At 52.6% G+C, this 24,090-nt stretch overlaps 3 protein-coding genes, 1 long non-coding RNA gene and 1 other non-coding gene across 28 annotated transcripts in view; 4 read left to right on the forward strand and 1 right to left on the reverse strand.

Moving 5' to 3' along the window:
- macf1a (microtubule actin crosslinking factor 1a) overlaps positions 1-2,663 on the forward strand; it is a 99,533-nt gene extending 96,870 nt beyond the window's left edge. For 18 of the 23 annotated variants that reach the window (XM_078791805.1, XM_058046383.2, XM_078791807.1 and 15 more), the window contains 4 exons: positions 493-710; positions 1,290-1,400; positions 1,611-1,722; positions 1,789-2,663. In XM_078791805.1, coding sequence (XP_078647931.1) covers positions 493-710; positions 1,290-1,400; positions 1,611-1,722; positions 1,789-2,036 — 689 coding nt within the window. In that variant the 3' untranslated portion in view covers positions 2,037-2,663. The remainder of the gene's footprint in view (positions 1-492; positions 711-1,289; positions 1,401-1,610; positions 1,723-1,788) is intronic. The other 5 variants (XM_078791800.1, XM_078791802.1, XM_078791803.1 and 2 more) reach the window with 3 other exon arrangements.
- Positions 2,664-2,811: 148 nt separating this feature from the next.
- On the forward strand, positions 2,812-10,974 carry bmp8a (bone morphogenetic protein 8a). The gene is made up of 8 exons (XM_078791811.1): positions 2,812-3,226; positions 4,861-5,454; positions 7,940-8,132; positions 8,263-8,411; positions 8,482-8,661; positions 8,771-8,850; positions 9,009-9,119; positions 10,109-10,974. Exons 2-8 carry the CDS (start codon positions 4,980-4,982, stop codon positions 10,256-10,258), a joined length of 1,338 nt encoding a protein of 445 aa, XP_078647937.1. The 5' UTR covers positions 2,812-3,226; positions 4,861-4,979; the 3' UTR covers positions 10,259-10,974.
- Positions 10,975-11,036: 62 nt separating this feature from the next.
- LOC144899503 (uncharacterized) lies at positions 11,037-17,730 on the forward strand. Of its 2 annotated transcripts, none has more exons than XR_013627641.1 (4): positions 11,037-11,343; positions 15,565-15,783; positions 16,771-16,842; positions 17,471-17,730. It is a non-coding gene; the product is annotated as an uncharacterized LOC144899503 (long non-coding RNA). The 2 variants fall into 2 exon arrangements; XR_013627640.1 differs by lacking the exon at positions 11,037-11,343 and adding an exon at positions 12,532-12,584 and having other exon boundaries at positions 12,705-15,783.
- Positions 13,779-13,968, forward strand: LOC131102447 (U2 spliceosomal RNA). The gene has a single exon (XR_009119442.2). It is a non-coding gene; the product is annotated as a U2 spliceosomal RNA (small nuclear RNA).
- On the reverse strand, positions 14,373-24,023 carry znf687b (zinc finger protein 687b). The gene is made up of 10 exons (XM_058046388.2): positions 23,937-24,023; positions 21,006-23,195; positions 20,115-20,398; positions 19,616-19,800; positions 19,371-19,547; positions 19,135-19,297; positions 18,649-18,981; positions 18,463-18,563; positions 16,779-16,866; positions 14,373-15,733 (listed from the first exon to the last, which is right to left on the reverse strand). The coding sequence occupies exons 2-10, from the start codon at positions 23,179-23,181 to the stop codon at positions 15,146-15,148; spliced, it is 4,095 nt and encodes a 1,364-aa protein (XP_057902371.2). The 5' UTR covers positions 23,182-23,195; positions 23,937-24,023; the 3' UTR covers positions 14,373-15,145.
- Between the last annotated feature and the right edge of the window lie 67 nt (positions 24,024-24,090).

Here is a 24,090-nt window from a genome sequence, read left to right on the forward strand (position 1 = left end):
GTCTAATAAAGCCACCAATCCGGCCCCCAGGCTGTGTTTCTGTACGTGTGGACACGCCTTAGGCTTAGGTAGGGGACACAAGGACACCCGAGGAGGTTGTCATCCACGCACCCTAACACAAAGCACTGCACTGCCGCTAAGCTAGCCGCTAAGCTAGCCGCTGAACCCCCTCCATCACTTTGCCCTCATCTTGCGTGTCTATGCTCCTGGCAAGCGTTGTGGTCGCCCTGATTCTGGTTTCCAGCTTGTGTGCTTGTTGCTGCGTGCTGGATGGAGGCTGCCGCTCGTTGTTTGCTCACAGAATGCTGGTCACGTTCAAACATGTGATGTGCACGCACGCACGCACGCACGGCGAGATGGTTTCATCCAGGAGGAGAAGGTGTAGGCTGACATCCAATCACACACACCCACCAGATGACCCCACCCGCCCGAGCGCTGCCGCCACGCTGCTGAGCAAGCGTCCATCAAACCCGGTCTGGTCTTGTGTTGCAGCGCGGGGTCGCACCAACCTGGAGTTGCGGGAGAAGTTCATCCTCCCCGAGGGGACGCCCCAGTGTCTGACCACCTTCCGCTCACGCGGCCGACGCTCCAAGCCTGGCTCGCGGAACGCCTCGCCCACTCGCTCCTCCTCCTCCGCCTCCCACAGCGGCGCCTCGCTGCCCTCGGCGCCCTCCACACCGGCCACGCCCACAACATCAGCCTCATCCCGGGTAAGTCGGGTTTTCCTGAAATGGCTTCATTCGTTCACGCTACACTCCGCCAAATTAATCAATCCATATCGCTATCACATCGGTCTTGGGAAGGGGAAGGAGCTGTAAGCTGAAGGAGCCCTAATGACCAGACCAATCAAATATTCCCATTCCGAATTCCGAGTATTTTTATGCTTGCTGTTGAAACGGCCTGTTGGTCATATTGCATCATATTCATATTCATATCTGCCATGGCTAATAGACAGTCAGTGTGTTGTTGGCTAATTGTTGTGTAAACGTTGTGTAAACGTTGTGTAAACGTTGTGTAAACGTTGTGTAAACGTTGTGTAAACGTTGTGTAAACGTTGTGTAAACGTTGTGTGTATTTGGCCATTGGATGACGTTAACCGTTTTTGTCTTGTCTCGTTTTGTCGCCTTCTCTCTTGGCTTGCTAATCTTGCTTTTGCCTTTTCTTTAATAACCCCCCCCCAAAAAAAACACATGATAAAACACTTGCAACTATCACTGCGCTCCCTTCCTTGCTCCCTTCCTTCCTTGCTCCCTTCCTCCCTTCCTTCCTCGCTCCCTCGCTCCCTCCAGTCCTCGCACACTCATTCCCGTGACTATGCCAAGCCGTGGCTGGCACACAGTAAAACCCCGACGCCGCCCAAGAGTCACTGCTGCCCCGACCTCGCCGACAACGGGCACGAGGTAACAACAACCCCTCCCACCCTGCACCCTCTTGAGCCCTCCCACCCCCCCAACAGGCACAATAATCAGCCGTGGCTATGCTAGCAACAGGGACAACGTGTGTTTCACGTTCACACTGTGCGTCAGCCATGTTGCATGTTTCTAATGAGCTGCAGTAACCCCCACGGCCTCCTGGTGTCCCCCCCACCTCACCTGTCCTGTCTCGGCCAGCAGGGGGCGGCTTCGGGCTCCAAGCTGAAGCGGCCCACCTTCCACTCCAGCCGCGGTTCGCTGACGGGAGAGAACGGCGGAACGTCGCACGGCGGCAAACCTTCGCGAAGCGGTGAGACGCCGGCGTCCCGTTACGGCCTTGTGGGCGTGACCTTTGACCCTGTCCTTGTTCTGCCAGACCCCAAGCGGGGCGCGTCCTCGGCCAGCGGCCCCACCAGCAGAGCCGGCAGCCGGACGGGTAGCAGAGCCAGTAGTCGAAGAGGCAGCGACGCCTCCGACGCCTCAGAGCTCCAAGACGCTCGCTCCGTCGGCTCGGACACGTCCGACACCTCGAGGAGGCCAGGGGGCGGAGCCAAACCTTCCAAGATCCCGACCATGGCCAAGAAGACGCCGAGTCCGAAAACCCCCGGGGCGGCCAAGAAATGAAGCGGCACGCGCACGTCTCTTCCTTTCGTCCGCCGGTGGCGGCCATCTTGGATGCTGCAGCGTGCGCCTGTCTCGCTCGTTTGCGGCGGGAAAGGAGGAGACGGAAGTCTGCGTCCCACACTGACTTTTCATTCCGGAAACCCACAAAGCCGCGGTGACCCTTTGCCTTTCACCGCCGCCGTTGTTGTCCTTCCCGCCAAAAGCGACCTGATGTGATGCTGCCTTATGGAGCGACGGGAGGGCGGGGCCACCTACGCACGCAAACATTTCAGAGCCCACCTCCGTCACCGCGACACAAACACAACGGAATTCAGGAGGAAAAAAACAGTTTGGCTTGCGGGCCAGAAAATATGCAACGACTGCCATGCTCAGGGGGGCGGGGCCACAGCACCTCACCACCACCCCCCGAATGGGCCGCCCCGCCCCGGTGTGTGGTGGCCTGCATCCCCATGTGAGCGCGCCTCCTCACCCCGGCGTTTGTTACAGATCATCTGCAAATGTTACGTCTTTTTGTTAATTTATACCTTTTTCTTCTTTCGCTTGAAATTACTATCTAATATTTCATTGGCAGATGAAGATTTAAGATGTTTGTATAACATCACTCACACACACACACACACACACACACACACCTTTGTCTAACGACCTTGACCAAAGGGTTTTGCCCTTCATGTGTAATAAGAATGACATCATTGTCAGAGATTAAGTTAATAACAAAACATCGTGCATTTACAAAGAAGACATCTTATGGGATTTTTATTTATTTATTGTCTCTGTGTGTGGTGGGGGGGCAAGATGCTGTTACTGTGTGAACATGAAGCAAGACTGGGGGGTCAGTTGTGTAAAAGTGAAGCAAAAATAACAAATTATAAATTTTTTGGTTCTGTTTTTGTATTAAAATGATGCTTGCAGTAAAGCGCGGTATTTTGTAGTTTGTTTCTGGTCACGTGACACAGCCTAAGTACTGGCCTATTGGGCTACCGAAACGCTGACCAATCACGGAGCAGCGCAGAAGCTCCGCCCATAGGCCTGACTGTTTCGCTAAACAAATTCTAACCTTCCTCTAACTACTTTATATTGTATATCAGAAGATGTTTCTAAAAGCCAAGAACATCAAGGAGCATGACGAAAGTAAGATACGCGGAGAGACTGGATAAAGATGGCCAAGAATCAACAGGCACACCCCCAAAGTAAGCCTTTCACTTTCTGTATTACCGTCATGCTAGGTAGCCAACGCTAGCTAGCTTGCCACGAATGTAACAATAAATTTAAGCTTTACCAGAACAATACTTTTTTGAAAGTGTTGCCACAAAGTTGGAAGTATTCACTTGTTGAATGCGGCCAAACATTGTAGGGGTTGTCGACCTTCTTTGAACCGTGCAACGCTGCTTAACTACCCAGTCTTCCACTTTCTACAAGGCTGGTCCCCGCTCGGGTGGCGGTACTTGGTGACGTCATGTTAAGCTATGTTCTGGATCATTACTGCCCCCTCGTGGCCAGAATACGGTACTACAGTATATGTCACTTGTATTAGAATATGTTTTGACACAAAACAGCCATCATCGATTAACTAATTACGGTCAGTTTCTGAAAAATGACGATATTGTGAGGGAATGATAATGGAGATATTTTTCATTGGATGTGTTTTTTTCATGTGTGAACATCCAGGACGGCTTTGTGCCTGCTGTGGTTCCCAAACCTGACATACATACATCAGTTTCTGGCCAATGTGAGGTATTTGATTAGATGTCCTGGTCCCCTCTACCAAGCCACAGCAGCGTTCCCCACCGGGCTTTCCATGTCGAGCCTTCAAGGTCCCAAGAGCAGCCGAGCTCGAAGCAGACAGGATCCATGAAGAGTACTGTGCTGTGTACTTCTGTGGTGTATTATGCTGTGTACTTTTGCGGCGTGTTATGCTGCTAGATGGAGTGTTGCCGCTAGCTGAAAGCCGGACATTTCTGACTAATTCTCCCGTCCAGAGATAAGGACACGCCCGGCTGACTGCCAGCCAAGAGGAAGCGGCGGCGGCGGTGGTTTCAAACTTGTGAATGTCAGCCGTCTTTGCGCGCACACACACAAAGCGGGTGGACGCTCGCACATGCGAACGCCATGGCGTGGGCCCTCCAACCACAAGCACGTCGTCTACTTTGAAGGCCAGCGTGCACAAACACGGTCCACCACAGCGTGACGCACTCCTCCCTCGTGTGCACGGCGAAACACAACATGCACATGCGTGAGTGTTCAGGCTGCTCGGGCCAAGCCATTCCTGCCAAATAAGGTTTGATCAGGGTGTGTGTTGGCAGCGGTGGGCCCCTCCCGAGGCGCGGTGTCCAAGTGTACTCTCCTGTCGTACCGCCGTGGTCCTTGTGCGGCGCTCGTGGGTCAGATGTTTGTTGTTGATGTTGTCCAGTACTTTTGTGGAAATGATTGCAGAATAAGCCTTCTTAGCGTTCTGCCGCTCACAGCCTGTTTTTGTGAGGACGTTTGCTTCCGGCTGAGCCGTCATGGAGGATTTTAGTCCGTTTTTTTACAACTCTGGCAAGTTGTGAGTAAACATGGCCGCTGTTGGACCCTCAGGAGGACTGAGGGGGAGATGAAAGGAAGCAGTCATGAGGAGGAGGAGGAGGCCAGAGAAGAGCTCCCTCGCTGGGGAGGGCTGCTGGAGGCGGGCCTTGGGTGTAACCACGCCCCCTCCTGCCACTTCAAAGTGCAGCTCAGATGCTCGCACACTTCCAGCAGGCTGCTGCTCCGCTTGGAGAAGTTGTCCTTGTTTTCCCCCGAGCGCTCTGCTGGGACCATCTCAACACCACCTCCTCTTTCCTAGGGGTCTGCAGCCAGAAGGAGGGGATCCGCACTGGAGGAGAGGAGAGGTGAGCGGAGGAGGTGAACATCTCCAAGGTGGAGCACGCTGACTAGACAGGAAGTAGAAGAAGACAAAGCGTCATGGCCTCAGAGGAGTCCTGCAGCTTCTCCTCCAGGAAGTCTCCACAGCGACACATGGCCAGAAGGAGCAGCCAGGTTCTCCTCCACCTCTTCCCCAGGACGCTGGTCCTGCTCCTCCTTGCCCAGCAGGCGCAGGCGGCGCTCCACTCCAGCTTCCGCCGCCTCAGCGGCCGTGAGAAGAAGGAGATGCAGAAGGAGATCTTGTCCATCCTGGGTCTGCCGGGGCGGCCCAGGCCCCACCCGCCACTCAGGCCGCCCTCCTCGGCGCCGCTCTTCATGCTGGACCTGTACCACGCCATGGCTGTGGACGGCGAGGACGACGGCAACGACATCATCGGCCCCGTGGTCAAGCTGAGAGGTGGAGAACGGCGGGCGGCGGCCCACCACCCGGCGCTGCCCACCCTCAGCACGCACACGCCGCTGCTGGGCACCGTGGTCAGCGAGGCCGACACGGTCATGAGCTTCGTCAACCTGGGTGAGTCCTCGCAGGAAGTGGTTTGTTTGTGATTGTGGCCCATCACCATGGCGACCAAAGGGAGCCACACCCCATTTGATGTTTCTACTGGCTTCTTCTTTTCAACGCCGATCTCTAATGAATCTTCCTCTACTGCCCCCCCACGTTATTCCAGCCGCTGCCTGCCCCCCCTGGTGGCCACTGGATGCATTGTTCCACGATGAGCGTCCAGCTGGTGGCAGTTAGCGCAGCATCATTGCTGACTGTCGTGGTTGCCAGATAGCGAGTGGACCATAGGAACAAGTGGAACAACCAAGCACAGCTATGCTTAGCAGTAGATGTGTTCTGTTAGCTCCACGTGGCGGCCATCATCTCCTCATGCTAGCCATCACTGACATCATCAGGTCTCATGGCCACACTGGCCAAGATGGGAGAAGCACCCGCTTTCTGGGACCATCAGTCCATGGTGAAATCTATGGACCATCTATGCTTGGGATAAGCGTAGGGGAGGGGTGAGGACTACGCTGGGGTCAGGATTAGGGTTGGGTTAGGATTAGGGTTGGGTTAGGATTAGGGTTGGGTCAGGATTAGGGTTGGGTTAGGATTAGGGTTGGGTTAGGATTAGGGTTGGGTTAGGATTAGGGTTGGGTTAGGATTAGGGTTGGGTTAGGATTAGGGTTGGGTTAGGATTAGGATTAGGGTTGGGATTAGGGTTGGGTTAGGATTAGGATTGGGTTAGGATTAGGGTTGGGTTAGGATTAGGATTAGGGTTGGGATTAGGGTTGGGTTAGGGTTAGGATTAGGATTAGGGCAAAGATGAGTGGTTTATGGTGAATGAGATGGAAAGAGTCTATTTTCAGAGGAACAAAGACGGACAAATTAGCAAGGCTATGAATGCTGAATGGCCACTTGATCATTTTACATATTTAAAGATGTGATGGTTTTAATTGGATGGCAAATGAGTGTAGATGTAACAGGTTACAGTATGGTTACGGTGCATACAGTAGTGTAGATGTAACAGGTTACAGTATGGTTACGGTGCATACAGTAGTGTAGATGTAACAGGTTACAGTATGGTTACGGTGCATACAGTAGTGTAGATGTAACAGGTTACCAGGAGATGAGCGTGTGTGTGTCGTGTGCATGAGTCTATGAGATGGTGGTGATGATGATGATGATGAGTTGAGATGAAGCTGTGTGATGTCTATCAGCCACAGTATAAATATTAGCATGCCCGTCTGGATTGCCTCCTTCCTGCATCAGGACAGCCCCGCCTGACGGGTCCTTTGACCCGCTGCTGTGTTTTGGGCCGACAGCGGCCTCCTCGCTGATGTCATTTTACCCCCCGCCCCCAGGCCCCCCGTCACCATCTCACCTGCTGTCCTAGCAGGTAGCCCGCTCTGCAGCTTATTAGCGTGCACGTACGCCAGGGAGCGCAGCTGTCCTGGATTAAAGGGCCAGGGTGGCACGCTGTGACAGGAAGGCCAACGTACCCCAGCAAGATGAAAATGTGGCTGCCGAGGCGGCGACTAAAAATACAACCCAGGCCTGCAATTATGGTGTGTGTGTGCACAGCAGCTGCTGTGGTGCACGCCAATAAGTGGCTCTAATTACTGCTCTCTCTCTCTCTCCCCCTCTCTCCCCCTCTCTCCCCCTCTCTCTCTCTCTGTGGAAGACCATCAAAGCCTCAGGGGTGTCCAAACTGTAGTATGTCCATTTACTGTCCGCCCTGTCTACGTGTGTGTATACACCACGTTGTACTCGTGTTCATTTGCAGCGTGCTGGCGTCAGGCTGGAGTGGCAGGGAAGGTATCGGTATGGCAGTCAAAATGATTGTTACCCATCATCATCATCATCATCATCATCATCCGTGCAGAGCAAAGCAGACGTGCTTTTTGTTTTCCTTACTTTTACAATGTTGCCATGCAAGTGATATTGGAAATGGAGCCACCAGATAAGTACACTACCTACAGTGTACTACTCTACACTATACATAGTGTACTCCACAGTATGTATGCTGTACTCTACAGTATGTAGTCATGCTCTTTGAAGAGCCTGTCCCTTTAAGACAACGATGTACTGTACTGTACTGTACTGTACTGTAGTGAATCCTGAAAGTATGATGCTTTGCCACTTTGGTATTTTGTAAAGCAACGCATGTCCATATGCTAGGAAGTCATACTGTATATACTTCATCATCCACCCATCCAAATCCACCCATCCATCCACCACTCATCCACCGTGTGGTTAGGTGTTCTAAAAAGCCTATTATTAGTATAAACTTCCATCTTTGCTCTTTTTTGGCGCAATCTCCAAATATTTCAACTTTCTTCCAGTTTTCCTCTTGTGACTCTGCCATTCTAAACATGATACAGTAATATGTGATCATATTTTCACGATTATGAAGACGTTCCCCCAACCTAATCAGACTACAGGATATTGGACTAATGGCTTTAGCCGGTGTGGCGGTGGCCTTCACGGGTTCCTTCATGTTGTGTGTTTGCAGTGGAGCAGGAGCGTGACCTCCTGCAGCCTCGACCGTACTGGAAGGAGTTCCGCTTCGACCTCACCCCGCTTCCGCAAGGCGAGACGGTGACCGCCGCCGAGTTTCGCATCTACAAGACGCTAACGTTGGGCCAGAGGGCCAACAGGACCTTGCACATCTCCGTCTACGAGATCCAGAGAGACAACAGACACAGGTGGCCTTCACAGTGCCCGCCCTCCCTCTGAAGCCCTGATCTCTCCCGCTGCCCACATAGGGTGTGGCTACCGGAAGCACCATGATGGCGTAGCGTTGGCGGCCTGACGTGATGTGTGCTGTCCTCGTAGGGATCCCGAGCTGGTCCTGCTGGACATGCAGTCTGTGCCCGCAGGCCAGGAAGGCTGGTTGGCGTTTGACGTCACCTCGGCCTCCAACCACTGGCTCCTGCACCCGCGTAGCAACCTGGGCATCCGCCTCTACGTGGAAACGGAGGAAGGTGGGCGTCGCTGTTTGACACGGCGTGTGATTGGCTGGGCTCTGAAGACTCCGCTGTCCTGGTCTTCCAGATCGCTCCCTCTCGGCGGCCTGGATCGGGCTGGTGGGCCGCAGGGGTCCTCGCTCCAAGCAGCCCTTCATGGTGACCTTCTTCAGGGAGAGCCAGATCCCCTGTCGACCCCCTCGCGCCGTCAAGACGCACCCCCGCAGGAAGAAGCCCAAATATGACCTTCCCGTCCCCAGCATTCACAGTTGAGTTTGGTTGGATGCTCTTTTACTGGCTGATGTGGTCTTCTTACTGACCAGCTGTCACGGCTCACTGGCTGCCATCCTCCCCCCCCCCCCCCCCCCCCCACTCAGATCGAAGTCCCGTCAACAGCGGAGGTCAGCCGTGTAAAAAACACGAGCTCTACGTCAGCTTCAGTGATCTGGGATGGAAGGTGGGAAATCCCTACTTTGGTTCTATCATGTCACACGTCACATGTCACACGTCACACGTCACATGTCACACGTCACATGTCACACGTCACATGTCACATGTCACACGTCACATGTCCCTACCGGTCTGCCTTGATTGTCCTGATTGTCTGTTGGTCAGGACTGGGTTCTGGCCCCCACAGGCTACTCGGCCTACTACTGTGATGGAGAGTGTTTCTACCCCCTGGGCGCCTGCATGAACGCCACCAACCACGCCCTCATCCAGCAAGTAGTCAGTACCGCTTTTTTCCATTGTATAAAAAAGGCACTGTTGTGTTCAGGGGTTGGTGTGTTTGTGTTATAGTGTGTGTGTGCTTGTGTTTGTGTTTGTGTGTGTCTGTGTGTGTGTGTGTTATAGCCTGTACCAGTTAACTTAACCGTACCATTAAGTCCACTGGGGTGTCACACTATGTATGTACCTTGTATGTACCACTACTTCAGATCAACTTCATTCAAGCATGTACTGTACATACATGCTGTATGAATATGCAGTACATACGTACATCCATGTCTACTTGGCTAGATAGTGTACATGCATGCATAACACATACATAAGTATATCATCCATGTCCATACAAGTACTCGTGCAGTATTCTATTTCCTTTCCACTCATGAAAAACTACAGTACTGCTAGTAACTTTGCTGGACCGCCAGGCGTAGTTTGCTGTATCTGCCACTTGATGTCGCTCTTGCCAACGTGTTAGCATGCGAGTGTTGGGGAAGCAGACTCTTGTTTTGCTTCCATTGAACAAATAGTCGTGTTGTATTTCACCAGTCGTCTTTATGTGGACTGGACAAGGAAAACCTCCACGTTAGCCAACCACTGGTGTGCGCTTCACTCTGATGTTTTCCTATGCCGGCTAAGCAGCGTCATTTACACTCCACGCCACTTGGTGGCGGTGTACTGCTGTCGGCCAGGAAAAGAAAAGCGGAAGTTGTATTGACCATTGTTTTCGATGCTTGTGTGTTCTGGTTATTGATGAGCAGGTAGAGCATGAAGGAATCACTAGTTAGTCTTCTCTGGTTGTGGAGAACATCACTAAGAGCATAGTCTTCACTGGTTGTGGAGAACTAAGAGACGTGTCCTTCCTAGCGAGGAGGAGCATCCATCTTGTGTCTGGGTCCCGTCTGGTGAGATGTGTGGAGCTGTAGAGGAATGTTGACATGCATGGATGCGTTATTGAACACGACATGTTGACTTCCATCACGTCGCCCGTCCAGGTTCACCTTCTCAAACCAGACGAGGTGCCCAAGGCGTGCTGCGCCCCCACCAAGCTGAGCCCCATCTCTGTGCTCTTCTATGACGACAACAACAACGTGATCCTCAAGAAGCATCGCAACATGGTGGTGAAAACCTGCGGGTGTCTTTGAACACAGCACCACCACGCTGGCTAGCTGGCTGGACTTCTTCTTCTTCTTCTCCGAGTCCTGTTTAGCCAGCACCCCCTCCCTCCTATGTAAATATCAGTGAGCACACGTCCTGACTTCCTGTTCCGACACGCTGCTTTGGTTGGAGTCCAAGATGAGTTGATTCAAGCTGCTTTACACAATTGCTGATCCTTGGTGGAAGCTCCATCGTCATTCCCAAAGGCGTACCAACGTGACCAACATGAAGGCTGGGATTGATGGACGGGAATATGCTCGTACGTTCAACTCATCAGCTGCCACACCTTGGAGCTCTTTCACACGCTTGGTGGCTGCTGAGGCTGGACCAGAAGAACCCTGACAGGCTGATAGGGCCGTGCGTCCAAGGACCACCACGGTGACCGAGGTGAGCACCTGGGGTGCCCCCGGGTGCCCCCAGGTGCCCCCGGGTGTCCAGCTCCAGGATAAAGGGGCTCCATCTTGTGTGTCAGGGTTAGTGGGAGCCCAGCATGCAGCAAGTACAGCAAGTTGCGTTATCCAATGAAGATCTTTATTTATTATTATTGTTATTATTATTTTACGGCTGTTCTTCCCCAGTCTCTCTCTCCCTGTGCTCGCGTGGTTCAAGGTCCACAGCATGTGTACTTCCAAGTGTGTACTGTGTAGTACTTCGTCAAGTGGTTGTTTGTCTAAAGTAATGAAAAGAGTTGAAATGTTGAACAATCGATCACACTCAAACTAATTTTGGTTTATTTTCTCACCCACATCATACAACACAACATTGATTGACGGCTGGCGCTTTTAGCTCGATGGCTAGCGCTCAACCTCTCATCTTGCATTCAGGGGAGGGCGGGGCTGGCTCAACAAGATGGCTGCCATCAACACTAGTCAGGTGGAACTCCATGAAGAGCATCAGGCAATTATCCTTCCAGTTACTCTAAACCTTGGACCTTGTGGGTCTCTGCTCGTCAGCACCCCGCGGTAGCCACGCCCTCCTCTCCGGGGCTCCACCCCCCAATCAGTGTACAGGTGGCAGCCCTGGGACGAAGTGGCGTCTGTCATATCAGCAACCTTCCCTCGTCCGTGAGCCGGTAAGTCTGCCTTTTCCATTGCTTGCTGGATGACTTTGCTGTGCAACGTCAGGACTCAACCTTTTATTGGCGTGGTGGCGACACGACATTCGTTACCGTCACTTTTTCTGGCACTTCGGGGGTGGAATTCATCTTGATTGCTCCCAATGTGGTCGGGATTTTGCAGTTGTATAGGTCTACAGGTGATGCGTTCAGTGACCGACCGTAATCAGAACTTTCACTCGTGTATTCTATATCAAAGTTTTGTTATTTATGCACCCGACACACATGTAGTATGTACACATGGTACATAAGCAAATAAGATCGATACAGTGTATACCGGGGCATACATAATACCTGTCAACACTCTTGTTTACCTCGTAAAACTCCGGGATTTTAATTCTTAACCCGCCGTTAGCTAGCAGGTTAAATGTGCCTTGTTGTCAGCTAGCAGATTTAAATGTGCCTTGTTGGAACCACGTCGTTAGCTGGCAGGTTAAATGTGCCTTGTTGTCAACTAGCAGGTTAAATGTGCTTTGTTGTCAACTAGCAGGTTAAATGTGCCTTGTTGTCAACTAGCAGGTTAAATGTGCCTTGTTGTCAGCTAGCAGATTTAAATGTGCCTTGTTGGAACCACGTCGTTAGCTAGCAGGTTAAATGTGCCTTGTTGTCAACTAGCAGGTTAAATGTGCTTTGTTGTCAACTAGCAGGTTAAATGTGCTTTGTTGTCAACTAGCAGGTTAAATGTGCTTTGTTGTCAGCTAGCAGGTTAAATGTGCCTTGTTGGAACCACGTCGTTAGCTAGCAGGTTAAATGTGCCTTGTTGGAACCACGTCGTTAGCTAGCAGGTTAAATGTGCCTTGTTGGAACCACGTCGTTAGCTAGCAGGTTAAATGTGCCTTGTTGGAACCACGTCGTTAGCTAGCAGGTTAAATGTGCCTTGTTGTCAACTAGCAGGTTAAATGTACCTTGTTGGAACCACGTCGTTAGCTAGCAGGTTAAATGTGCCTTGTTGTCAACTAGCAGGTTAAATGTGCCTTGTTGTCAACTAGCAGGTTAAATGTGCCTTGTTGGAACCACGTCGTTAGCTAGCAGGTTAAATGTGCCTTGTTGTCAACTAGCAGGTTAAATGTGCCTTGTTGTCAACTAGCAGGTTAAATGTGCCTTGTTGGAACCACGTCGTTAGCTAGCAGGTTAAATGTGCCTTGTTGTCAACTAGCAGGTTAAATGTACCTTGTTGGAACCACGTCGTTAGCTAGCAGGTTAAATGTGCCTTGTTGGAACCACGTCGTTAGCTAGCAGGTTAAATGTGCCTTGTTGGAACCACGTCGTTAGCTAGCAGGTTAAATGTGCCTTGTTGGAACCACGTCGTTAGCTAGCAGGTTAAATGTACGGCGGATATCGGAACAACTTAGCCAGCCTTCAAAGTAAGAGCCACGCTTAAATTAAAAATGTTCAATTTGTATTCTGCTACAAAAGAAACTAAACGCAACTAATCAAAACAAGGAAGCTATTTATGAACGACACAGTAAAATAATGTTTTGGTTTAAATGTATTTTCCTCAGCACAAGCTGTTGCCAGATGAAATATGTATAATAGCTATTATACATAGCTAAGATGGAATTTGCAAGATTAGCATGGTTCAATCAAATAGTTTCCTTTTAAAATCTAGGCAGAATGTTTTTCAGCCCTGCAGATAAAAATAATTTGACTTGTGCTAAAAAGCTGCAAAGTACAGTTAGGTAGGATGTGACGTCACGACATGACAACTGGCTTCAAAAATGACCGCCAATAACTCGGCCCTGACGCAGTTTGCTGTATCTGCCACTTGATGTCGCTCTTGCCAACGTGTTAGCAATGCGAGTGTTGAACAAATAGTCGTGTTGTATTTCACCAGTCGTCTTTATGTGGACTGGACAAGGAAAACCTCCACGTTAGCCAACCACTGGTGTGCGCTTCACTCGGACGTTTTCGTATGCCGGCTAAGCAGTGTCATTTACACTCCACGCCACACGGTGGCGGTGTACTGCTGTCGGCCAGGAAAAGAAAACCAAAAGTTGTCTCGCGAGGCGGGCTCGATGACTGCGTTTATGAAACGTTAACCGCGTAGCTATTTAGCATTTTTGGTACAAATACGACACCAGTGTTTTTGTGTTTTGTATTGACCATTGTTTTCGATGCTTTTATAAGACTGTTGTGACGCGGTTGTATGGAATTGTTTGCCGTCGCTTTCTATTGGACCGACGGGAAACACGTGATCGTGTCAAGATGGGTCGTTCGTACGAATTGTTAATTTTAAGCCATTAAAAAGAACATCATTACATAATATATCATGTAAATAAAGTATACGGTTGTTGTGTGGCTTCTCGCTATGTAGCGTCCTTAGTTTCCGTGTGTAACCGTCACTTTAGATTGTTGTGTTAGGAATCAGGTGCTGCCTCGGCCTGCTTGGAGGCATCGCTTCTCGGCCTTTTGGCTAAGATCAAGTGTAGTATCTGTTCTTATCAGTTTAATATCTGATACTCCCCTACCCGGGGACCATATATTAAATGGATTTTTGGAACAGGGAGATGGACTAGGGGCTTGCTCCGTCCACTCCACGCATCGACCTGGTATTGCAGTACCTCCAGGAACGGTGCAACCTCCGTCTTTGTTCAAATTAACCCCCCCATGCTAAAGGTGGCTTACGTAGTGGCGTATAGTAGCTAACGCATATGATCCGAGTCGTGGTATTCTTACCGGAAGCGGGTTCCAGATGCGCGAGACGTTCACGTTCTGTTATTTTTACCACAGCGCTCGTGCGACATCACGTGCCGTGATACAGTTTTTAATGTATGAACATAAATGTAATACCCCCCCCCCCCCCAAAACGTGGGTATAATTGTATTCGTGACTTTCATTAAAATACTATCAAATAACATTTTTTAAACGGAAAAACATAATCCGTCCAAACAAGATTACCTCGTCTTTTTTCCAGCCCTAAAAAAAACAATTGATGGAACCAAGAGAGGGCTTGAACTGAATTACGTTTTTTGGAAGTGGCTCTAACGTACAAAAGACCAACACGCCATCTTCTTTCACGTTTATTTCCAAACGGCACACAAGTGTACGTATGGCATGGTTTTATTTGTTTAGCAAGCAGATCACAACCATGGAGAAAGAAAAGAACTATTATTGATCTCTATAAATATGATGTGACATATAAAAAGATAAAAACAACACAGTGAAGGCTTGTTTTCGAAGCATTACAAAAGAAATGTGAGTACAAGCACTGAGTCTGCGGATAGAAAAGCATCTGTAGTCATACACTATGGAGACATGTAATACAACATGTGGCCTCTAGGGAGCAGGCTTTTACACCTCGACGATTAAAAAAAGTGTGTTGGGGGGGTACAAGTACAAATACTACACGTATTCACATTATCATAGCAAGTTACTACCTCCAGAATGTCTTTGTAGTGTGATTATGTATTTACATGGCAAAATGAAAGCGTGAGCAACGATCCTGACGTGAAATTAGCGCTCTTTGATATAAATAATAAATAGTACAAACCAGTCTGATGGCGCCCAATTGAGGGTTGAGGTTGCGGTTAGCATAAAGTACGAAAGGTGGGGAGGGGCGTGCAGTGGGTGGTGTGCGCACTGACGTCTTGTTTGAGGGACCCGGGTGGAGGCGTGTTAGTGCGGCTATAAATGCTTGACTCAAGGAGGGTCAGACGCTCAAACATGCATGAAGGCGAGCTAAAAGTCCTTGGTGGCGGTAAAAAGCCACAAGTCAGCATCGACATTCGTAGGCTGGCTTGACGAGGCCCCGCCCCCCCTTCTACTGGGGCTTGTCCGTCTTGTGCGCCGTGAGGAAGGCCATGCCGTGGGTCCGGAAGTGGGTGTTGAGGTCTGAGGCCTTGTCAAAGCGGCGCCCGCACACCTTGCAGATGAGATTGCCGTCGGCGTCCTCCAGGCCCTGCGGGGAGGCGGCGGCGGCGGAGGGCGAGACATCGGGAGAGGCGCGCGGCGCACCGCGGTCGCCCTCGGCCTGGTTGTCCCTCACGCGGTGAGTAATGAAGCGGTGGCGCCCCAGGGAGCCGGCCGAAGCGAAGCAGACGCCGCACTGCAGGCACTGGAAGGAAGCCGTGTCGGCACGGTGCTGCGGGATGTGGCGCTGAAACTCGGCGCCGTCCTCGGTGGAAAAGCCGCACGGCACGCAGCGGAAAATGCTACTTTCTTCCTCTAACTCTCCCACAGACGCCCTGGTTCTCTTGGTGGGGACGCCTCCTTCCTCGCCGTCCTCCGCCGTGTTCTCGTCCTGGTCTCCCAGCTTGCCTCCGGGAGCTCCGCCCTCGCCGTCCTGCTCTGAGGAACTTCCTGGACCTTCGGCGCCGGCGGCCGCACGCTTCCTCATCACGGGGGTCACCTGAGGGGCCGAGAGGAGAACGTCCAGACAGGATGGAGTCATGTGATGAGGTGAGCATCACAACCTGTGATGGACAACGCTTGGCCAACCGGTGATGACGCTGCATCGCTAGCGGCCTCCCCACCATCGTGATCCATCTCCGCCAATGTCACATGGCCGTGGAAAGGTCAAAGGTGCTTTACCATAGAGCAGGCAGCGAGTGCTGCGTTTACTGTACAGCGTGGGATAGAGTGCTGCGTTTACTGTACAGCGTGGGATAGAGTGCTGCGTTTACTGTACAGTGTGGGATAGAGTGCTGCGTTTACTGTACAATGTGGGACAGAGTGCTGCGTTTACTGTACAGTGTGGGATAGAGTGCTGTGTTTACTGTACAATGTGGGACAGAGTGCTGTGTTTACTGTACAGTGTGGGATAGAGTGCTGTGTTTACTGTACAATGTGGGACAGAGTGCTGCGTTTACTGTACAGTGTGGGATAGAGTGCTGTGTTTACTGTACAATGTGGGATAGAGTGCTGCGTTTACTGTACAATGTGGGATAGAGTGCTGCGTTTACTGTACAATGTGGGATAGAGTGCTGCGTTTACTGTACAGTGTGGGATAGAGTGCTGCGTTTACTGTACAGTGTGGGATAGAGTGCTGCGTTTACTGTACAGTGTGGGACAGAGTGCTGCGTTTACTGTACAGTGTGGGATAGAGTGCTGTGTTTACTGTACAATGTGGGATAGAGTGCTGCGTTTACTGTACAATGTGGGACAGAGTGCTGCGTTTACTGTACAGTGTGGGATAGAGTGCTGTGTTTACTGTACAATGTGGGATAGAGTGCTGCGTTTACTGTACAGTGTGGGATAGAGTGCTGCGTTTACTGTACAATGTGGGATAGAGTGCTGCGTTTACTGTACAGTGTGGGATAGAGCGCTGCGTTTACTGTACAATGTGGGATAGAGTGCTGTGTTTACTGAACAATGTGGGATAGAGTGCTGCGTTTACTGTACAGGGTAAAACAGAGTGCCATGCTAAATGTCTATCATCCCCCCCAGGGACTCACCTGTCCATCAGAGCTTCTGTGCTTGAGTCGAATGTGTTTGTCCAGCAAGAAGCGACTACCAAAGGTACGTTTGCCTTCTGTGCAATACCTGCAACAATATTCAACATTCATATTCATATTCAACACGTCCAAATATATGTAATATGGATCCCTACAGCATCTTCAGCCACTAAACAGCTGTTACAAAGGCTTTGCTACACACACCATGGTATACACACACCATGGCATACACACACCATGGTATACACGCACCATGGTATACACGCACCATGGCATACACGCACCATGGCATACACGCACCATGGTGCATACACGCACCATGGTACACACATACCATGGTACGGGTATTATATTATAATCATCATAAATGGATGTATTGATAATGTATTACCCAATATACCTTGATAGAAGGGGTAGTTATACACCATGGTATTTCCATGTACGGTATTATAATCATCATAAATAATGTATTGATAATGTATTACCCAATATACCTTGATAGAAGGGGTAGTTATACACCATGGTATTTCCATGTAAAGGTATTCTAATCCTACATGGATGTATTATATAATATACCTTCATAGAAGTGGTAGTGTTTATTCATAGTATCCTGGCCGGTTAAATTGCCCCCCCCCCCTTGCTGGAGGGGGCGGGGCGTGGAGGTTGTGGCTGATTGGAACTTGCCTTGACAGATTTGTCCAAGACCTGAGGTGGTCCACCTTTTAATGGGATGCTGTTATGGAGGCGACCATCCCAAGACCCCCCACACGACCATCTACCAACTGGACTACCATCTCTACTTCCTCTTCATATACCTACAATGTGGCATAGGTCGCCCCCCCCCCAAATGAGAGGATGATGATGTTATGGAATGTTCATGGTTGTTCTTCTAAAGGCCTTTGAGGCCATTCTGTGTCTGTGATGGACCAATATATTACCAAATAAACTTCACCTGTGCAATACTGCTTTGTGTACTAGCGTGTACCCATGAGAAAGTAGCAGTGTACTAGCGTGTACCCGTGAGAAAGTAGCAGTGTAGTAGCGTGTAGCCATGAGAAAGTAGCAGTGTAGTAGCGTGTACCCATGAGAAAGTAGCAGTGTAGTAGCGTGTAGCCATGAGAAAGTAGCGTGTACTAGCGTGTAGCCATGAGAAAGTAGCAGTGTAGTAGCGTGTAGCCATGAGAAAGTAGCGTGTAGCCATGAGAAAGTAGCGTGTAGCCATGAGAAAGTAGCAGTGTAGTAGCGTGTAGCCATGAGAAAGTAGCGTGTACTAGCGTGTAGCCATGAGAAAGTAGCGTGTAGCCATGAGAAAGTAGCGTGTAGCCATGAGAAAGTAGCAGTGTAGTAGCGTGTACCCATGAGAAAGTAGCGTGTAGTAGCGTGTAGCCATGAGAAAGTAGCGTGTAGCCATGAGAAAGTAGCGTGTAGCCATGAGAAAGTAGCGTGTAGCCATGAGAAAGTAGCGTGTAGCCATGAGAAAGTAGCGTGTAGCCATGAGAAAGTAGCAGTGTAGTAGCGTGTACCCATGAGAAAGTAGCATGTAGTAGCGTGTAGCCATGAGAAAGTAGCAGTGTAGTAGCGTGTACCCATGAGAAAGTAGCGTGTAGTAGCGTGTAGCCATGAGAAAGTAGCGTGTAGCCATGAGAAAGTAGCGTGTAGCCATGAGAAAGTAGCGTGTACATACTGGCAATGGAAGACCCTCTTGTTGCCCTCGTGGATGACCCTCTCGTGGCGGCGGAGGCTGGAGGAGGTGCTGAAGTTGCCTCCACAGATGCGACAGGGGAACTGTGGCGGCCAACAAGGGGACGGTCAAGGTCAAGGAGATGCGGCAGTGAGTTGTCACCCATACCAAAGCTCCCGGGTGACCCACCTTGCCGTGCTCCATCTTGACGTGAGTGAGATAGTCGTCGTTGTCGGTGAAGGTGCTCTGACACTGCGGGCAGGTCCACTCCGTCTGGGTGCTGGGATGAGCGCCGCCACCCGCTGCCGTCGGCGCCTCGAAGTCGTCGTCCGCATCGTCTTCATCGTCGTCGTCCTCGTCGTCTTCCTCCTCGTGATCCCGCCCCCAGTCCTCGCCGTCAGAGTTGTCGGGCTTGGCGGAGGGTTTGGCCTTGAGGCCGGACGGGCCGGACGCGGGGGCCAGGGCGGCACCGGAGGCGTCCGACGCGGCGTCCTGTTTGGCTGCCGGGCCTCTGTGCGTCGTCTGGTCACAAGACAAGAGCCATTACATCACCGAGGTCGTCACAGACGGGTCAAGACGCCGCCCCCCTCCTTGGGAAGGGGGGAGCGGGCACGAGGCCTTTCAGACGCAAGGACAAAAGGTCATGTGACTGTGACATCAGGACGAGCGACCCACCTTGATGTGCTCCATCATGGACCCCTTCTGAGCGTACAGCTTGGTGCAGTCGGGGCACTTGAACACGTGCACCTTTTGCTTGGCCAAGTGCGTGTCGAAGTGCATGTAGAGCAGGGGCTTCTGGGTGAAGACGGTGTCGCACATCACACACTTGTAGATCATCCTGTAGACACGCAACATGGCGGTCAGCGTGGCTGGCGCCCAAAGACGCCTGGCAGGCGAGCGGCGGGGCATACTTGGCCTGGCCTCCCGTGAGCGCGGGGTGCTGCGTGCCGATGTGGCTCTGGGCGCTCGGGGACGATTTGAAGGCCATGGGGCAGCTGGGACATTTGTGGAAGACCTCGCAATGAGCCGTCTGGATGTGGGACTTGATGGAGTTCAACCCCCCGAAAACCACCTGGCAGCTGGAGCACCTGGAGCGCGACACAACCTTCTTTCAGCGTCCCACGGAATCCCGCGCCTTTCGGAGTGGCGTGCTCACCTGTAGCCGATGCGCCTGGCAAAGTGCAGGCAGGCCTCCTCCAGGTGGGCCTGGAAACTGGCCTGCCGGGCCACGCCCCCGCACTCGGGGCACACGTGAGGCGCCTTGTGTTTGTGGACCCTCTGGTGGGCGGACACGGCGCACGAGTTGGGCAGCATCATGGGAGGCGAGCACTGTGAGCATGTCTGCAAAACAACAGCGACGTTACACGCCACACGTGATGACGCACACGTCCCCTTCTCCCGTTCTACGCCACACGTGATGACGCACACGTCCCGTTCTCCCGTTCTACGCCACACGTGATGACGCACACGTCCCCTTCTCCCGTTCTACGCCACACGTGATGACGCACACGTCCCGTTCTCCCGTTCTACGCCACACGTGATGACGCACACGTCCCGTTCTCCCGTTCTACGCCACACGTTATGACGCACACGTCCCGTTCTCCCGTTCTACGCCACACGTGATGACGCACACGTCCCGTTCTACGCCTTCTCACCGAATTGGGCGCGGCTCGGATCTGCTGGAAGTGTGTGATCAGCGCCGCCTTGCTGGAGAACTGCGTTTGGCACTCGGGACACTTGTAGTTGTTGTAGTGAAGACTCTCGGCCTTCTTGCACGGCAGAGGCATCAGCGCTTGGGGAGTGCGGCGCACCTGGCGCACCTGGCCGCCCGTGGCCGTGGACCCCGCGTCCTTCATCGGGCTGGAGCCGGTGGAGGCGGCGGCGGCTCCGGGCGTGGCGGCGGCGGAGGAGGGAGAGGACGACGAAGAGGAGAGGACGCCTGGTGGAGAGAGGTCAGTGATGTTAAGTCGCCTGCTGTCCATGAAGGCAAGCAGGCTTCGCTACACATCTTAAAAGAAAGCCCAGCGCTCTGCAAACTACCCGTCACCTTGTTTCAGCTAACAGGCTAACCTAGCATAATGTTGCTGTGACTGATGTTAGCGCTGTAGCTTGTGCCCCCCCCCCCCCCCCACCGGTGAGAACCTTTCATGTGGCATGGTCATAAAAATACATATTAATAATGCATTTATTCATTGGAAATAAATAGGATTTTAGTTCAAAAATTTTATTTACACTTCCCCCCTCGGCCATCTCTGTGTGGAGTTGTTCTCTCGCCCCCCCCCCATTCCAAAAACATGCTAGGTTGATTGTCCACAGGTATGAATGTGAGTGTGAATGATTGATGCTACCAATAGTGACGTTACGATACGATATGATATACGTGTAACACGACATGTCTCCTGTGGTGGAATGAACATATGCGTGTTGTGTACAGCATTTTTTCAATATCGGTTTTCATGATGGGGAAACATCGGTACCGATATTTTTCCGCCGCTATCGGGTGGGCATCCCTAGTTACCACAGCGAAAGGTGAGTCGGGGTCTTACTGCCGACGGGCGTGACGTCCTGCTGCCCGATCATCTGCTCCACGGTGACGGGCCTCATGACGAGGTGCGAGCACTGCATGACCAGGCCGCGCTCCTTGTGCTCGCGGGCGTGCAGCAGCAGGCTGCACTTGTTGAAGAAGGCCAGCCTCTTGGCGCAGTGGTTGCACGTCACCTCGATGCGCAGCGAGCGCCGGTCGTAGTGGCGAGCCAGGCTGCGTTCCAGCGCGAAGGCGTCGCCGCACTCCAGGCAGCGGTAACCCGTGGCCGGCAGCGGGAGACCCCACTCCGGGGGCGGCGGCGCCGAGAGGTCGGGCTTATAGCTGGGCAGGAGGTTCTTACTGTTGAGGATCTTGTTAAAGGCCTCCACCAGGCTGGACTGGCTTCTGGAGATGACAGCACCCGTGCTGTTCACGATGGAGGCGGGCTTACTGGACTGGGGGGGGCCGCCCCCTCCCTTGGTGGCCGTCCTCACACTGATCCCACCGGCAGCGACTGAGAACTTGGGGGAGGAGGCCACGGCAGGCGTGGCAGGAAGAGCGGCGGCGGACTTTGTGATGTTCACGGCGGTGACGGATACCTTGGTCTTGTCGGCGGTGGCCATCTTGTTTTGCACTTTAGTGGCAGCGGCGAGCATGACGCTGCTCGCGGCGAGCGTGGACACGGGCAGGGCGTTGAGAGCGCTGACTTTCTGCTGCTGAGACGTATCAGTCTTTTGGGTCTTGCTCGCCAACGGCTTACGCTCCCCGCCCCCTTTAGGGTCCTGACCTTTCCCCCCAGCACCGCCTTTTGGGGCCACCCTGGTGACCGTTCTCGTTATCCCACCAGTAGAGGTCTTGATGGTTTTTATCCTGACCTTCAGGGGCCGCGAGGGAGCCCCCGAAGTAGCCGGTGGGACAAGCCCCGCCCCCTCCCCCTCAGCAGGAACCACTTTAGGCTTGCCCACGTCCACCTCCATCTTCTCCTCGCTGGAGTCGTCTGCCTTGTCAGCGTTCCTGTCCACCACCTTATCTACACCGTTGCCCACCTCCATCTCCTCCTCCTCCTCCTTGGGCTCCCTCAGGTCAGCAGCAGGTGGCGTGGGGGCCACAGCCGGGCTGGAGCACCTTTTGGCGGACGCCGTTTGAGCAGTGGATTTTGGCATCTCCGGTTCGGGGCTCTCCGGCGAGTCCCTCTCCTCGATGACGTGTTCTGGGTGCTTCTCCTCCAGCTGGGGGTTGTCTGTGGATCCTGACTGAAGGGTCAGTGACGTCCCCTGGGGTGTGTCCCCCGATTTAGGCTGAGATGGAGTGGACGACTTAGACTGGTCTGTCTTGTAACGGCGGTTCATCTGACTGGAACCTGGCGAGTCCGGATTCTCCTGGATCACAAGCGGACTGTCCAAATCCACGTCAGAATCCTCCTCTTCTTCCTCCATCTGCTGCTGTTGATAGCCAGCCATTTTGGGGGCGCCGTTAAAAGGCTTGGACGCGTGCAGCGGATGTGACGAGAGCGCAGCAGGCGGGGTGGGGAGCGACTTCCCGGGCGGGAAATAAGTCGGGGCGAGTCCGGCGGAGGACGAGGGCAGCGGCGCTTTGAGGCCGTCCGCTCTCTCCTGTCCCGTGTCCTGCTGCTGCTGCAGCAGCTGCATCTTCCTGGCCCGGCCCACAGGATCTCCAGAACCGGGGCCTAGTAGAGGTTTAAGTCTGTTAAAAATGTTCCCCCCTTGTTTGGCTGCCTTGGCGGGACCGGCGCCTGACGTTTCCGCCGCCACTTTTGGGACATTCATTGGCCAGGGGGCGCCGTTGGACTGGCTGATGGTGGACACCCCAAAACCGTTGTGGTTGAGAACATCCGATTCTGCCATCCCAGGGGCACACGCTCCAAGACGGGGCCCCACGTCCACCCCTGCGATCACATCAATAGCATCCTGATCCGCGTCCGCGTCCTCTCCATCCTCCGCCTCCACGCGCACCTTATTTTTCACAATCACGCTAACAATGGAGGTGTCCCCCTGAGGGTCCGAGGGGCTCATGGACGACCCCACGACGTTATCCGTCTTTCCCAAAGGCGCCCCAGTGGCTGCGTGCGGTCCCTCTGCCTCATCAGGGGCAGACTGGATGGCCTCCTTGGCATCGATGTCGGGGATGTCGAACGCCGCCAACAGGTCATCAAAATCTGGGGTCTTCATGTCCCCCATAACGGGATTAACGCCTGGAAAGGCAGACCAGTTAGCCACATTGTATATTGCCTTTGGGCCTAGGGTGTAATCATGCACATCAGGTGACGAGACAAGGAGGAAACACAACCTTAGACGTTGGAAAGCGACACTTGGGCTTGACATGCAGTGACGGGGCAGAGCAGGCCAGTGGTATATGCTAGCTAGGCTAGCTAGGCTAGCTAGGCTAGCTAGGCTAGCTAGGCTAGCTAGGCTAGCTAGGCTAGCTAGGCTAGCTAGGCTAGCTAGGCTAGCTAGGCTAGCTAGGCTAGCTAGCGAGCTGAGATGCAATCATTCCTGATACGTTAGCATTAGCCAGCTAGCGCGCTAGCAACCAAACCCCTCCTTCGCCTCGCAGGTCCGACAATAAATGTGCTATGAATGGGAAATATGGCTGCTTTCGTGGTTTCGGGGCATGTTGGTCACCCACACGGTTAGAACTGTAGTGGCCATTCGGGCATAGAAGCGTCGGTTCCTCGGCGCTAACATTGTGCCTTTTCCCGACTGGGGCTGGCTAGCTGGCCGCTGAGCTCCAGCCAACACGGAGAGAAGGGGTCACCGAGCTAACGAGCTAGCGTTCGCCATTTAAAAGGGAAAAAAGGCAAACCGGGCTGCTTTGCTGAGGAATGGCGTGACAGCCATCGCAACCCGCAGATTGCCGGCTCGATGATGACGCAGAAAGTGATGGCGGGGATGAGGATGGTCGGTTTTATAGTTCGTGCATTTTGATTGTTTACCTGGATGTGCGATTTCCGACTATCCGAGCTGGTTTTCAGACGAAAATGCGGCGCTTCCCGTCACGTGACCGCCGACGTCCAACCAGCCAGACGGCGTCAAAACGCATGGACCCAAAGACTGTCTTTAATGAACTACGTTGCAATTGGAATGATT

The sequence above is a fragment of the Doryrhamphus excisus genome, linkage group LG7 (genome assembly GCF_037039965.1).
Source record: "Doryrhamphus excisus strain RoL-2023G ecotype Guam linkage group LG7, RoL_Dexc_Guam_v1.1, whole genome shotgun sequence".
Classification (NCBI taxonomy): Eukaryota; Metazoa; Chordata; class Actinopteri; order Syngnathiformes; family Syngnathidae; genus Doryrhamphus; species Doryrhamphus excisus.